This window comes from Vigna umbellata, chromosome 11 (genome assembly GCF_029865625.1).
Source record: "Vigna umbellata cultivar VRB3 chromosome 11, Vumbellata_1.0, whole genome shotgun sequence".
Taxonomy (NCBI): domain Eukaryota; kingdom Viridiplantae; phylum Streptophyta; class Magnoliopsida; order Fabales; family Fabaceae; genus Vigna; species Vigna umbellata.
In genome coordinates, this window is record NC_142175.1 from 4,181,490 (window position 1) to 4,198,302 (window position 16,813).

Here is a 16,813-nt window from a genome sequence, read left to right on the forward strand (position 1 = left end):
TAAAGGAGAACAGACGTTGGCCATGGTAGCCGAACAGAAGAAAGGAGGATCAGCAAATGTGGAGAAAAAAGGTGATGGTCTCTGGTGTACCTACTGCAATAAGCCTCGTCATACCCGAGAGAAGTGCTGGAAGTTGCATGGGAAGCCTTTAAATCGAGATCGAGAAGGGGGACACAGAGGAGGCCCCTCAAGGAAAGGAGGACAAGTTTATGTTGCTGCTGGAACAAATGAAGGAAATAATCCAGAAGCTGCTGCCCATCTTAATCAAGAGGAGATAGAAAGGGAGAACCTTTCTTAGTAAGCTGGAAAAACCTACAGGTGTGTGTTCTTTGGCATATTCAGGTAAGTTTCCACTTTCTTTGGATTAAATGTCTCAGATACACCCTTTAACAATTACTGGATATTGGACTCTGGAGCCACAGACCACATGACACCATTAGCCAAATACTTCTCCACATATTCCCCATGTCCCAGCAACAAGAAAATTGCCACAGCAGATGGAACCCTTATAACTGCAGCTGGTCAAGGAAATATCCAAATCAATTCTTTAATAACCTTAAAAGATGTTCTCCATGTCCCAAAGCTGTCCACCAACCTAGTCTCTATACGAAAACTTATAAAGGATTTGTCATGTAAGGTTGTTTTTTACAACGATCATTGTGTATTTCAGGACAAGGATTCGGGGAGGATGATTGGACATGCTAGAGAATGGAATGGCCTTTATTATCTTGAAGATCCAAATCTGTCCAACAAAAACAGAATCTCTCATTCCTTCATATCTGAATCTTTGATGACCAACAGAGAAAAAATCATGCTTTATCATTGTCGGTTGGGACATCCCTCCTTTGGAGTGATCAAAATTATGTTTCCCTCTCTGTTTACAAAGTTAGATGTTGAGAGTCTTCATTGTGAGGTGTGTGAACTTGCTAAGCACAAGCGTGTATCTTTTCCAATAAGTAATAAAATTAGCAATTTCCCCTTTTATCTTGTTCATACTGATGTATGGGGACCTTCTAATGTTTCAAATGTGTCTGGTGCTCGATGGTTTGTCACCTTTATAGATGATTGTACAAGGGTCACTTGGGTTTTCCTACTTAAACAAAAATCAGAAGTCAGTTCTGTCTTCCTAAACTTCCACTCCCTGATAAAAGGTCAGTTTGGTGTTAATATTAAGAGGCTTAGGTCAGATAATGCCAAAGATTACTTCAATCATGTCCTTAATTCTTTTTGTCAAAAAGAAGGTATAATTCATGAGTCCTCTTGTGTCAAAACACCACAGCAGAATGGGGTCGCAGAAAGAAAAAATGGGCATCTATTAAATCAGACTCGGGCATTGTTGTTCCAACATAGTGTTCCAAAAAATCTCTGGGGGGAAGCTGTTCTTACAGCAACACACCTTATCAATAGACTACCCTCTAGAGTCTTAGGATCAAAAAGCCCTATGGAAGCTTTGTCGTCTTTCTATCCAAACCTATCCACTACAAATAATCTTAAACCAAGAGTTTTTGGGTGCATCTCATATGTCCATATTCATAATACAGACAGGGGGAAACTTGATCCTAGAGCCTTAAAGTGTGTCTTTGTTGGTTACTCACTCACTCAGAAAGGGTATAAATGCTACCACCCCCCATCCAAAAAATTCTTTGTGTCTAGGGATGTTACCTTCAATGAACAAGAGGGCTATTTCCATCAACCTTATCTTCCGGGGGAGAGTTTCAGGGAAGATAAGGAAAGTAGTAATTCTGGTTTTCCCATTCTTCCAGACCTGATATTTGAACCTAAACTAGATCAAATTGAAGCTGTACCAAGTGAAATTAATTGTGAAGCTGATCAAGGAGATGTTGAAGCTGGAAAATTTGGTAAGAAGCTGGTATACTCAAGAAAGACTAAGGCCATTCCAGGATCAAGCAATGTTCAAGAATCCAACTCAAATCCACAAAAAGAGGTAACAATTTTTTCTCCAGCTGTGCAGGCTGAAATTGAAACCCAAAATGATCTTGAAATTGAAACCCAAAATGATCTTGACCTCCCAATTGCCATTAGAAAAGGGCCAAGAAAATGCACCAAACAGCCAATCTACCCTCTCTCAAATTACCTGTCCTTTGAAAATTTCTCTCCTACCCATAAAGCCTTCCTAGTAAACCTAAACACTACACTCCTACCTAATACCCTATCTGAGGCATTGTCTGACAGAAAATGGAGGCAAGCCATGGATGTAGAGATGGAGGCGTTAGAGAAGAACAACACCTGGGAGTTAGTCACCTTACCAATAGGAAAGAGGCCAGTTGGATGTAAGTGGGTTTATACAGTGAAATACAAGGCTGATGGATCAATTGAGAGATATAAGGCAAGACTAGTTGCCAAAGGGTTCACCCAAACCTATGGAGTTGATTATTTGGAGACCTTTGCTCCGGTTGCCAAAATGAACACAGTTAGGGTGATATTGTCTCTTGCTGCCAATTATGGCTGGAACTTGGAACAATTTGATGTTAAGAATGCTTTCCTACATGGAGACCTTGAAGAAGAAATTTATATGGAGATACCTCCGGGATACGGTAGAGACGTTGTAACCAACACTGTTTGCAAGCTGAAAAAGGCATTATATGGGCTAAAACAGTCCCCCCGTGCATGGTTTGGCAGGTTTACTAAAGTTATGACAGGTCTAGGTTACAAACAAAGTCAAGGGGACCATACTTTGTTCTTTAAACATTCCAAGTCAGGGGGAGTAACAATATTATTGGTGTATGTGGATGACATAATATTAACTGGAGATGATAAAGAAGAGCAGCGATTGTTGAGCCAATGCTTGGGCAAGGAATTTGAGATCAAGACCTTGGGAAAACTAAAATATTTTTTGGGAATTGAAGTTGCCCACTCCAAGAATGGGATATTTATATCCCAGCAGAAGTATATCACTGATTTGCTCAAGGAAACTGGCAAGGCAGCGTGCAAACCTGCTAGTACCCCATTAGAACCAAACATAAAGCTTGGAAATGCAGAAGAAGACGTTGCTGTTGAAAAAGAGATGTACCAGCGATTAGTGGGCAGACTTATATATTTGTCTCATACCAGGCCAGATATTGCCTATGCAGTGAGTTTAATTAGCCAATTTATGCATAGCCCAAAGGAGACCCATTTACAAGCTGCCCACAGAATTTTACAGTACCTTAAAGGAACTCCAGGAAGAGGGATTCTATTCAAAAGGAATGGTAATGTGAAGCTTGAAGCCTATACTGATGCTGATTATGCAGGGTCAATTGTGGATAGGAGGTCAACTACAGGTTATTGCACCTTTCTTGGAGGAAATCTTGTGACTTGGAGAAGTAAAAAGCAGGGTGTAGTGGCTCGGTCCAGTGCTGAAGCGGAATTCCGAGCCATGGCACAAGGTATATGTGAGTTGCTATGGCTTAAAATCATCTTAGAAGACTTGAGGATAAAATGGGAAGAACCTATGAAGCTCTATTGTGATAATAAGTCAGCAATCAGCATAGCCCACAATCCAGTGCAGCATGATAGAACAAAGCATATTGAAGTGGACAGACACTTCATCAAAGAAAAGCTTGATAGTGGCTTGATATGCACTCCATATGTGTCCTCTCAAGATCAAATTGCAGACATTCTTACCAAGGGGCTGGGCTGCCACAATTTTGAGAAGATTGTATCCAAGCTGGGAATGGAAAACATCTATTCACCAGCTTGAGGGGGAGTGTGGGAAATCAAATAGTATTTTAGGAAAGAATAAATTAGGAAATTTGTGTATTTCATAACAAGTAAAAAAAATACACAGACAGCGCTAATGGAGGCCTAATCCCCCTCTTCTGGCCAAAGTCCAGACGTTACAAAAGAATATTCAAAAACTCTCCTCTCTACCAGACCCCCTTGCCTTCTTACAGAGGCAACCCACTTCTAACTACCCAACGCAATTAATTCCTAAATTGTTTTCTCTCCCCTGCATTTATTACATATTATAACCTCTCATATTAGATCCTATCACACACACACTCACTGATGACGAGAAGAAGTTGTGTGTTTGGTGGCACATGGAGCACAAACTAGCTCTGAGTCCGGCAGGGTTATTCGTCACTCAAGGAGACAATCCAAATTCGATGGACCATAGGAAAACTATGATGGTGGCCAGCAGTAGATGGTGGCTAATGGCAGCCTGCAATTATGGACGGTGGACAGCAGCAAAATAGCATTGGAAAAGGCTAAGACCAGCAGGGTGGTATCAACCCGCTCTGTTAACAAGTTAAGCTAAATAAAAGATTTTATTTCAGAGTAATTGAGAGAACTTGTATTCCCCTCTCTTAGGTTTTCATATTTATAGTAGTTTGAGGTATAACAGATATAATGAATGAGAGGGAAAGGAAGAGAATTCTAGAAGATGTTCTTAGGAACTAGATCTAGAACAAAACATGCTCCTAGGAACTAGGTCCAGCACAAAACACACCACGTAACAATAAATCCTATTAAAGATGATTTATTATAACATGATTGAAGAAAGACACAATGAAGTTAATACTAAAACGTTTTTTTATTTTAAAAGTCCTCAAATGTATGCAATACAAAGTGCATGAAAGACAACCATGTAAAATGCTTACCCCAACAGCCAATTTAAGCGTTTGATAACAGAATTGACGCAGTGCATCTTGCTGATCAGAAGGAATCTCGTCTCCTAAAACATCATCATTTGTCATTCGTGTGTCTGTCTCATGGTTCTCCTGAGAGAACAAAGAAATATCAAAGTTTAAAGCAAACTAAATAACCAAATCCAATAGCTCTACGTGAATATTGTTGACGGTGTGGAAAGAAACAAATGACATAACATGAAATCCAGCCCATAATTATTCTGTATTCATTAATTCTACAATATAATTGGAATTAGATATTTTATTATAGACAGCTAGGGATAAATCTCAATTACAATCACCCAGGGAAGAACTTCAGGGATCTATCCCATCCAGTCCAAAGACCTAATAACTAACTCAATAACTTGCACTCACCCCAATCTTGGCTACTACCAGAAGAATTCTAATATTCAGAGAATTAGAGAGAAGATGACAAAATGTGATTTTGTTATTATTAAGTTGAGTTTCTCTGAACTCAGATCAATATTTATATTTTACTGCTACATGCAAAAGAATCTTACAACAGAAGAAACAGCTGGAATGTACTAGCACTGGTGAGCTGGTAACAATTAATACAACACAACAGACAAAAGGATCTAAATCATAAAACTACATGTCATCAATCAGTCCCGCACACCCTCAGGGTCAAAAGGTGTCAGGAGCTGAGAACCCTGAGTTTGTCCCTGAGTAGACAGAACTGATCCTTAGCCAGAGGTTGGTAAGACAGCTCCTTTTACAGACACTAAAATAGAGACAGGAAAAAGTAACCATAAAACTATCTCATCTACATACTCAATCCCTAACTGTTTCCTATATTCATACCCTCCTTGCCACATAGAGAAGGCTGTTATAACCCAGACTCCTCTTATGTCCCATATTTATATTTCCCAGAAGATCTATCAATAACAAAAGAAACAGAGTATTGCATATCAAGAATTAATATATGAATCAAATACTTCCATTTTGATGTGATAAAAAATCAGTGAGTTGCATGGTCAGCTATTGTATATTTTATATATATGAAATAGAGAAGTGTACATTACAAGGAAAAGGTATACCCTATAACACTTAGGCTAGGTACATACATCCAAAAACAGCTTTATGAAAGCTGTACAATACAGTACCGATCATAATTTTAGCACAAACCAAGGTTATCAAATCATGAATCGCCAAGCTAATTTTATGATCATGAATCATAATTTATATCAAATTATAGTATTCAGACACAATGAAAAATCACATCAAATGTATCAGTTTAGATATTGTTCATCAATTTAGACAATTTAAATTTAAATTTGAAATAGATCTAAACATACCAAAAGTCTTACAAAATAAAATTATTAGTTATATTGCACTTTGTGAAGCCTTTACTTTAGAAGAATGGAAGCAAAGCAATTAAACAGCTCAATAGCATCAAAACTCATTCTGTGAATTATCCATACCTGCAAATCAGGACCTGGTACTCCGTCATCATCATCATCTGGAACAGCTTCACCATTGAGATCAAATTCTGAAGACCTCTTCCACTCAGGAGTGGGAGGACAAACTACCATTTCAGGCTTTTTCTCATGATAAAATGTGTACAATGCATCAATATAATCAGGCTTGTAGATTCCAGGAGGACGAGCTTCAGAAAATGTTTTTATTGCCTACAAAAAGGACAAATCAAGTATATTTATTAACTTAAGCAGCATTTTGAACAGAGAGAGTATGAGGAGGGAGGAGGAAAACCAGATTTAAGGTAACACCTCCATAACTGACCTGAGTAACAGACATAGACATGGCACGCATTAGATAGTGAATGATCATGTACCCTGTACGATTATGCCCATGTGTACAATGAACAAGTATATAGGTCTTTTGTTTTTGACGTAACATAAATTGTGTAACCTGGAAATGTAAATAATCGCATTGTTAAAATCACTAGGTATGAAGAGATGGATAACTTCCACTGGTTGCATGCACTATTTAAAAGAATTTCTCTTATAGAAAAGAGACTGGGTAGTTTTCTTTCATTGATGTTTTCCTTGATATCTGTTGTTTGTTACCTTTTTTTCTCTTAGGACGACCTCTTATCCTCTGAACTCATTTAATGTGTTTTCTAATTTCATAGTGAATGTCTTCTATAAAAAAGGAAGAAAGCAAAATATTGCTCCCCAATGAAACAGGAGAAAGTATAAAACTTTTCCTCAAAAAGGACAATGCATTCTCAGATTTGTATGTAAGTTTCAGAAGAGCTCTGGTACCAGGTAGAGAAAAGAGAAGCACAAGGCAAAACATAGTTTATCAAATAAATAAACAATTGCAAAGGTGAGATGATATTTCAATTCAGTGATACAGAAAACAAAAATAGAAGTTCAAGTGATACAAAGATTCTACAGAAAAACTTCTTACAAAACTTTATTTAAAGGAAAGATGATATTCAAATACATGCTAAATAGTTTTGGAAGTATATTTTCGGAGCATATTGCAGAGATAATAAAGATGTTCCCATTTCCTAGAGCTAAACAACTAAACTACATTCCAAATCAATCCAAAGAAAAATAAAGGCTAAAATAACTCTATTAAATAATTATGGAATAGAACAAAATATAATATGGAAAGAACAAGACCTCATAGACGAACTGGTTCACAGCTAAATTATCAGGTACAGAATCACGCCCCTTGCATTGAATCTAAACCACAATAATGATCTTCAAATGTAAGCACAAGAATATTGCACCACAGTTTCAAAGACAAAATTATCAAATCTTGAGATGGTGACTAAAATTAGGCTACGGCAAACCTTAACATGCTTGATGCCCTCTTTTTTTAAATCAGACACAGGATAGTATCGAGAGGTATTTGTCAAATCAATCACCAGGCCAAGCTGCAAAAACCATGAGAACAAAATGGGAAAATAAACAGTAAACTTTATGCATGAAATAGAACATTAACTCTCTAAATTGTTTTGATAAAGACAAGAAGCAGAGATTGAAATTGGTAAACAAAAAAGATATCAAAATAGAAGAAAATTCAGTGACATAGAAGAACAAAAAACAGAGAAACAAAAATCTAAATGAAGTGTTAGATTTTTCTTAAAAATTCTACTTACTTTTCTCCCTAAAACTCTCTGTTGATGTATCACTTGCTTAAATGAATATCTTTTACCAGGAAGAATGCAATCACGGAAAGATTCACCAAGTGGAACCTTGGAAGGTATCATGCCATAAATTTCCTGGCCAAATGAAGGACAATCCAACCACCCTGCATGTAAAGAATAAGTCTTTCATGTACATGTAAAACAATTGTAATTTGGGACTGAAGCAAATAAAAATGTGTCCATTGCGTTTTATAAATAAAAAAATGTTCTGAATTGGACCATTCAATCCAAAGCCCCCCATATAAACAAAAACTTATAATTAAATACTTGGCCAAATTTATTCCCCATTAACAACGTTTATAAAACTGAATACAGAGTGCTACTAAGGGCAGATTATGTCTTCCAACCAAAAATCACCACACAAATATACCATTGGAGCATATGACCAAAATAGAATGTATATGTATAAAAGAATAATCAAGTTTTACTACCTACAAATCATCCTATTTCCTTTATATGGTAAGTATTGAATGCATTTTATATTTTCAACAAATCAATCACATCACTGTCTCATTTAATATTAGAAGGAGGATTATTAGCATAGCACATATATTAATATTAATATAAAAAATTACAAAGCAAAAGAAAAATACATAAAACTAGCAATAACAAGAAGTTTTAGATTTCAAATAACAATAAAATGATATCAAAACACCAAGTTGAAGACTTCAAATAATGACAAAACGATCAGCAGCCATGGTGGTTGGGTGGAACAGTCAGAGAGTGGTGCTGGCTTCGGTCACAAACTCATTGTGGCTGATTGCAGTGCAGGTCAAATCAGTGCTTGTGCAGTGCTGGTGCATTTTGTAGGAGCAGGTGCAGGTTCATTCATATGTTGTCTCATAAATCAAGCACGTTGTTTTCTTTTATTAGGGTGTGCTGATCAAATTTACTCTTTATTAAAGTGTAACGAGTTGGGTTTTGGTTGGTGACCCAACCTCTTTTCTCTTTCATGGTTTTCGAAATGTTTAGGGCCAAAATTCAGATTGGGTCACCCAACCCAAACATTTTCTTTTCCCTTTTACGTAGGTCAGGTCACATGACCAAGCCCCTTCCCTCTTGCATTTTCAGAAGGTACTCCACCACAGCCATAGCAGACACCATCAACACTCCCTGACCACCATAGCCCACAACAAAGAACCTGCCACGCCACCATCATAATAAAATGGCAGTCTGTGGCCTTTCTCCACCACCACTTTCTGCCATAGCAGCACCATAGCCTCTTTAGTCAACACTTACCATTCATGATAACCCACAGAAAAAAAAATGTCATAAGGATAAAATATATTAAGAAATGTCAAAATTTAGCATCAGTAGTTACCAAATGCAAGGCAGCAAGTGCTGCTTGAAAAGAAACTCTTACCTGGAGGAAGCTTGCTTTTATCATACGATTTAAGGTTCTTAGAGGGAAATAGCTGATCATATCCTGGTGACTGTGACACCTGTACAGGTCTGTCATCTGGTCGTTCTCTCTTCAACCGTCTCTTTCTTTCTTCACGCTCCTAAAAGCAAGCAGTAATAAAGGAAGTGAGTGAATGAAAAGACAGGCAAACAAAAACCAGCTCAAAAATCTTACTATTCAAAAACCCTAATGAAGTAGCAGAAAATACGCAAGATTTATGATTGGTTTCTCCAAGAATTACTGTTCAGGAATCCATCCTGTTCTAATTAAAAATTAATATAGCACACAACATCTATTTTTGGGGTTGTGGTCTTCTATTTCAGATTTTTAAAAGTATTTATCAAATTCTTTTTTCCCAAGTTATATTACTTTTCTCTGAGCAACTATATAAAAGTTGTTTTCTATACAATTTTTGCATGATTGCTTGGTCATCCACATTGGCCAAAATTAAAACAAATAGTTCCTTCACTTAGCAAACTTCAAGTCCTAGAGTGAATTCTGTCGATTAGAGAATCATGTTAGATCTTTTTTCTAAGCGAAATGAAAGATTTAACTCTATTTTGTCATTCATTTTCACACGTGGGGGCCAACCACGTCACATCTCTTGGGTTTAAATATTGTGTGTTGTTAGTAGGATATTATTAAGTATACTAAAAGAAGTTGTTTGAGAGGTAATAGAGATCTCTTTGTAATCATTACTTCAGGATTGGAGTTCTCTATTTGTAGAGGATGATGTATTTTTTCAAATCGATCAATTGAATAAGAATCTTCTTTCTTTCACATTAATCATTTCACGTTGATATCAGAGGTCTTGATTTTGGGAATCCTGCTTCCACATTTCTTCATTACGATTTTGATTACATAAGTGCACCCATTAATGTCTTAGTACACTGTCGTTGCTGCTCTCATAAGCCATTATCATCTGCCATTTGCCAGAGTCGCACTACTGCCAAACTACCTCTACAGCTTTTGCTGGAGCTGTCACCGGCAGAGTTGTCACTGGAATTGTCATTGTTGCGTCACTGCTGCCTTTGCAGCTGTTGTTGCCACTACCGTCGTCAAACTTAATCTTCCATACTTGCCTGATGACAACTGTCTTAATGGTCATAATTATCTCCAATGGGCTCAATTTACCAAATGCACGTTAAAGGGTACAAGTAGACTCAATCATATTGAAGGAGAGGCCATATATCAAGATAACTCTAATTTCCAAATTTGGGACAACACAAATCATTATATACTTAAGGGAATCCAAGACCACTATTAGAATGAAATCAGCTGTTACAGATTTCTAGAGAATCATAATAGTATTAGAAGACAAATGACTACCTCTTGCATACAATCTTGCACTACCTTTGACTCCTTTCAAATTTGGCTTCTCCACCATCATCTAGGACTTCATACTTTTTTGTTTCTAAAATCTATGTTCCCTTCCTTATTTTCTAAAGAGTTTTTTTAATCATTTAAATGTGATGTATGTGAAATTGCAAAGCACCATTGTGCCAAGTTCATCCTTTTGATTTGGTTCATCAAACTCTAGTATATGTAGTGTTAAATGGTTTGTCACGTTTATAAATGATTGTACCCATGTTACATGGACTTTTCTCATGAAAGAAAAATTTGAAGTTTTTACCTTATTTGTCAAATTCTTCATATATAATCAATTAAACACTTACGTTATGATAATGGGAGGGAATATGCAAATCATGACATGTCTAAATACCTTTCCAAGAATGGGGTTGTTCATGAATTCACATGTGTGGACACACCACAAAAAAATGGCATTCATGAAAGAGAAACAAGCATCTTCTTGAGGTAACATAGACACTTCTTTCACAAATGTATGTCCCTAATTCTTATTGGGGCAAATTTTTCCTAATTACAACGGTTAAGAAGTGAACTTTAAGCCTAACTCAATCCCACAAAACTGGCTTGTAAGGTGAGGTTTGCACCCACTTATATACTTTAAATTGGCCTTATCTCTAGTCGATGTGAGACTTCCAACACACCCCCTCAAACCGAGGTATATACATCTTGAGCGTGGGACTAGACATTAATGGGGGGTCCGATAACGGCCCGATAGCAGGATAGACTCTAAACTAGCTCTGATGGTTTATCGAGGAGTAGGTTCACTGGAAAGATACAAACACCAATGAAATTTGAACCCAACCACATAAGGGATTGACACTACTCTCAACCCAAAACCTTAAGGCAATGACTTAATGGGTCTTTCACCTTTATATAGTGCTCTACTTTCTCATTTCTATCCAATGTGGGACTTGACTCACACTTGGATTTCCAACAATCTCCCCCTCAAGGATGAGTCCCTTCCACATTGGTACACTTTCCCTCTAGCAGAAGCATTCCCAACTAACCACAATCACGAATAGCCCTTCGTACCACTGTTTCGATCTAGGGACTATTCTACTCGTCTGAACCGGTCACCAAGACGAACTATAGACTCTGATACCATGTTAAGAAGTGGACTTTAAGCCTAACTCAACCCCACAAAAGGACTTCCAACAACTACTTGTTTTATTAAATGTTTACCCTTACATGTTCTAAATAGTCTGAGTCCCATTGAGTCATGTCTTCTTTCCATCAGTTCATTTTCTATCAAACCTTCATAGTTGGCTGCTTGGATGTTTTGTGTTGTCCATATCCATAGTCAGCACCATGGAAAGTTAGATCCTAGAGTTGTTAAATGCATATTCACTAGTTATGCATCTATAAAAATTTTGGATATTGTTGTTATCATCCTCCAAGTCGAAAGTTTTTTACTTCCATGGACGTTACTTCTGATGAAACTAAATTTGTTTACATGCATCCTCAACTTCAAGGGAGAGTTGATTTAGAGCTGAGTCTTTTGAATCTCCTAAGTCATATTTTGTCCCTTTCATTCAGGAACCGTCTCTTGCCACATCTCATATGGATATTGGAACAACTTTATAAAGGTTTGGTGTGTACCTATATGTATTCAAGGTCCAAGGGGTAAACTATATTCTATTTCCTCTCCTCTCTCTTTGTACTTTAGTTGCAAGATACGAATATCTATAAATATGAATATGAATCCAAAGAGTGATCTAAGTTAAGATATCTCAAATTCCCTTTTTCCTATATTTTTTCAAGAGCCTATTAAGCACATTATTGGTTTGGCTTAGTTATACCACCAAAAGAATCAGCTTAATACTTATTTTTAAACAAAAACTTCAATTCAAACACAAATGCTGTCAATATGAGAAGAAATATGAAGATAGATGACACAAAATTCTTACTATTCAAAGCCTAAATTTGCTTGACTCTTTTACTCTGCATTAGAGCACATTTGGCAGTAAAATTTAAATTAATCCAAATTCATTTAGTTATTAATCATAGGTCTCCTTTATTGCAAGTAGGTAGATATCAAAATGAAGTATTTAATGCAATTACTACCATCACCTCACTAAAATAACCAGCCAGAAATAGGCTCAACAACTAACAAACTAATACTATCAAGTCAATATCAAATATTAAAAAATGAATTTGTTCTCCTGCATATGCACAACTGCATGGATTCACATGAACATATGATTTTTTTTTTCTAAATGGTGGAATGCTTGGTTGATTGCTGATGCTGCTGCAATACTGGCATAGTTCCTTAGATACTGTTTGGCCTGAATTTTCAGAACTCAAAAGTTACTTTAAAGTTGAAGTTACAAAAGAGAGTAATGTTGTTTAGTAACTAAAACTATTTAAACTTGAAAATTAGCTTTTAAGAAGTAGAAGCTGAAGTCAATCTATACGACAATTTCATATAGTATGCAATGAAGGTGAAAACAGAAAGAGATTTATAAATTAACCAGGCCAGACTGCAACCCTATAAGATGCTTCGGTAGCTGTTCAGCATTAATATTAAAAGTTCAAATCATCATAGCAGAAAAACTAAAGGGATCAAAAAATAATGCAAATAATATTGTATGGAGTATATAAAACATCCACCTATCCGCCAATCAATAAGAATTAAATATTCATATCAGGAAACATCAATTTATACACCAAAGTAAAGAAAATATAGGATGCTCTACACAGGATGCTCATAAAAGATTAGTTCAAGCATCACGATATCAACAGTAAAATTAAAAATAGTGAGGAACATCAACATGCATGTTGCAAGCTCATAAATAACAATCAAACCTGATGAAACAACGTAATGAAAAATCATCAACAGTTTATCCCATAATACGAGGAAGTACCATCACAGTAGTCCTTGTCCATGGCACCACATAGCCAACAAACTAGGTCACTGTCATGGTACAGAAAAGATATCAAAAAGGACAAAAATTTATATACGAAGGATACCCGGCGTGCTATATCGACTCCACTTTCTGCACGCTCTTCGGGTGCATGAAACTCTTCAACGTGTATCTTCTCTTCAAAAATATCTTCATCTTCCTCTGGAACCGGCGAGGCATTCAAGTCCATTGCAACAATCATCAAGCATCAAGTAACAACATTCGTCCGCCACAGTATAAGCTTCAATGCCCCCACAACCTTGTGTGTCAGTAATTGCAGCAATCCTGCACCATTCAAAAACAGCAAACCCATCAACCAGCTAGCCACAATTACTACAACTCAACACTTTACGACCTTACTGCTCGTAACAAAAATGCAAAATGCCTTCAATTATGAAATGCTAAAGCAATCACGAAAAACAACAAAACTAATAAAATAACGCAAAATCAAGGTTCTCGCAATAGACCCCAATTACAAAACAAATTTTCACAAATTAAAAAGCGAATTTCCCACCTTGTCTCGCGTTACCTCACGTCTCCCAACTCTGAGGAGCAACACGTAAGCAGAATCAAAACTCTCATACACATCAAAATCCACCCAAGCGTAGAATTTAACAGAAGTGGAGGCGCAGAAGAGTCTAAATTCACAAACCTGAGCAAGCAATCCACGAGAAACGCGGAGAATCAAAACCCGGTCGATCACCACCGTTACGCAATTCGCACGAAAACGGAACCCTACAATCCTGGTGAGCTGAGAGAGCGAGAGTGAGAGTTCGCCTCGAAACCCTAGAGAGAGAAAGTAGAGGTGGAGAGAGAAGAGGTTTGTTTGTTAGAGTTAGATAGAGAGAGAAAGTGAAGTTTGTTTGTTGCTTTGTGTTTTAATTATCGAATAAGAAGAACGGAGGCACGGAGAGAGAAAGAGCGCTTAGCACTTAGCAGGAAGAGGTCGCAGACGAAGAAATTCACGATTCTCAACTATGTCTACAAATAATAAATAATCAGGGTTATTTTTTTTCCTAATTTTGTTTAAATTCAACTTTTAAATTCTTAAAACAAAATTTTCGGTTTTATTTTTTATATCTCTCTTTTTTTAGTTTTTCACGGCATTACCAAGTATCACTATCAAATATAAAGATGTGACGGTCATATTAATTATTACGTTTAGTTGTTGTTATTTTAATTTTAATATGTTCCATATTATATAATGATAATGATTAGAAATTTAGAGTAATAATTAATAATATAATTTAAGTTTCAGAAAACCTTTGTACACGGTATTAAGTTTATAATTAAAAAGTTTTATGTTATTATAACTACTGTGCCCATGTACATACTTAAAAGTTTAATTAACAAAAATGAATATTTATATTAAAACTGTAATAAACTATATACATATGAAATCATTCTAAATTTTTTATTAATTTTTATCCTTTTATAATTATATAATAGAAATAACTGTAACTTTTTATCAAAAGAAAAAGAAAAAGTACAATAAAATATGCATACTAAAAAAAACATTTTAATTTTTACTTTAAAAATGATTCTTACAACTATACATTAAAAATACTTTCAATTTTTATGTCCAGTATTTTCCGATGATAAAATTAAAAAAATGGTTAATGAGTATAAATATATAAAGAATGAATGAGGTACAAAAATTTTACCATTACAGAGTTCAATCCATAATATTAACTATTATAGACTTTAATTTATTTATATACATTAATTCGGATTTTACAAAAATAAATATAAATATGTAAATATATTAATTATAATGACATTTGCAGTGTGAAAACAAGAAAAAGATATAAAGTGGTACATTGATTTTAATTGATTATGCCTAAAAGATTTTTTATATTTAAGAATAATTTAATGGATAAGACTTTTGGGTATAAAATTCTTTAAGTTTTTTTTTTGTTTATTTATAATCAAACTAAAATCTTCCTATTAAGTAAAAATGTTTTATGAAAAAAAAATACATGATTTTTCATGACAAAAAAAAAGTAATTATTGTTAAATTTATGTGTGTTTTAACTTTAAGAATGTTTAAACACCTATGGGAAAGACAATAATAAAAGTCTAGATGGTTATAGCCAATGTTCATTCTCAGTGTCTAAAGAATGTTTTTGTTGAGAAAAGAAAGCATAACATGTGTTTAAAACTTAAAAAAGTGTGCTTAGTGTAAGCTGACAAATAAGAGGCAAATCCAAGTGTTTCAACAACAGTGAATGAAATAAAGATGAAGTATGCAAGCCTTTTGAAGAACCTTTTATACAAAATATCTTCCATGATAAGTGATAACATATATTTTGTACCCACGTTTGAATTTCTATTGTATCTTCTAAGTACTTTTGTTATTCTCTTTGTTTTGCTTTTTGTTACATTTTTTTTTCTTTGAATAAATTAGGCTTTCTTTTTAATAAATTGTGCCTCTTTTAAATAAATTGGATTTGTTTTGCATTGGACTACTAAATATTCCTTTTCCTTTAACCATAACATTTTCTATAAATATCCTCTTTAGCTAACTCATTTTGCATTGGACTCCTTATTTTCAGGTTTTTATTTTCATATATGGACATGAAGTTTGGAGTTTAAAGCTATTTTTCATAAATTTTTATAAGTTTAGACTGAAACACTAAATTTTCTTTTATATGAGATTACATTTGTATATGGATCAAAGAATGGTTTCCTTTTGTTCATATGAATTGAAATTCGAATTTAAAGCCCAACTAAGACAGCTTCGCCCACCATGGCTACGCCCATCGCCACCGGTTCATCTTTGTCTAACATCATTGGCTCAACTTTGTGCTTTCTAGTTTAGCATAGGTCGGCCTTTGATTCCACTTGAGCACGACATGCATTGGCTGGGTCAAAAACCTTGATTTGCAAAGACAGCCCCCTTTGACCAGGGGTTCTTCTACAAAAATCACAAACTAAAACAAGGGTTAAAATCACAAGGAAAGAGTCTATCTAAGAAAAACAAATACTAATTAGCACTCTAGTCAAATTAAATGTTTTAAGTTCTTAGGTCATGGTCATATTGCATTTGCATTTGCATGTTTCACCGTCACACACTTCTCGCTCTTCTTCTTCCTCCAATGAGGATGAATACAAGGTTTCATTTAATGGAGACCTACTAGATATAAGACGTCTATGGGACAAATGCACAAGGACTTTGATCAAATTCAAAGGGAAAATATTTTTCACACTAGTTGTCTTATAACTAGTAAGGTTTGCTCAATGGTCATAGATGGGTAAAGTTGCACCAATATGGATAGCACATGTGTAGTGGACAAACTCAACTTGCCTACTATCACATAGGCCAAGCCTTACAAAGCTTCAATGGTTAAGTGAAGGAGTGAAATCTTGG

At 35.5% G+C, this 16,813-nt stretch overlaps 1 protein-coding gene across 2 annotated transcripts in view; it reads right to left on the reverse strand.

Moving 5' to 3' along the window:
* LOC124833543 (mRNA capping enzyme family protein) overlaps window positions 1–14,394 on the reverse strand; it is a 31,204-nt gene extending 16,810 nt beyond the window's left edge. Inside the window, exons 1-10 of one of the 2 annotated variants that reach the window (XM_047308062.2) lie at window positions 14,096–14,394; window positions 13,958–13,988; window positions 13,511–13,728; window positions 9,134–9,272; window positions 7,723–7,874; window positions 7,414–7,497; window positions 7,241–7,303; window positions 6,390–6,518; window positions 6,071–6,277; window positions 4,602–4,721 (exon numbers count right to left, since the gene is read on the reverse strand). In XM_047308062.2, the coding sequence (XP_047164018.1) occupies window positions 4,602–4,721; window positions 6,071–6,277; window positions 6,390–6,518; window positions 7,241–7,303; window positions 7,414–7,497; window positions 7,723–7,874; window positions 9,134–9,272; window positions 13,511–13,645 (1,029 nt within the window). In that variant the 5' untranslated portion in view covers window positions 13,646–13,728; window positions 13,958–13,988; window positions 14,096–14,394. The remainder of the gene's footprint in view (window positions 1–4,601; window positions 4,722–6,070; window positions 6,278–6,389; window positions 6,519–7,240; window positions 7,304–7,413; window positions 7,498–7,722; window positions 7,875–9,133; window positions 9,273–13,510; window positions 13,729–13,957; window positions 13,989–14,095) is intronic. The other variant, XM_047308056.2, reaches the window with a different exon arrangement.
* Window positions 14,395–16,813: the final 2,419 nt, after the last annotated feature.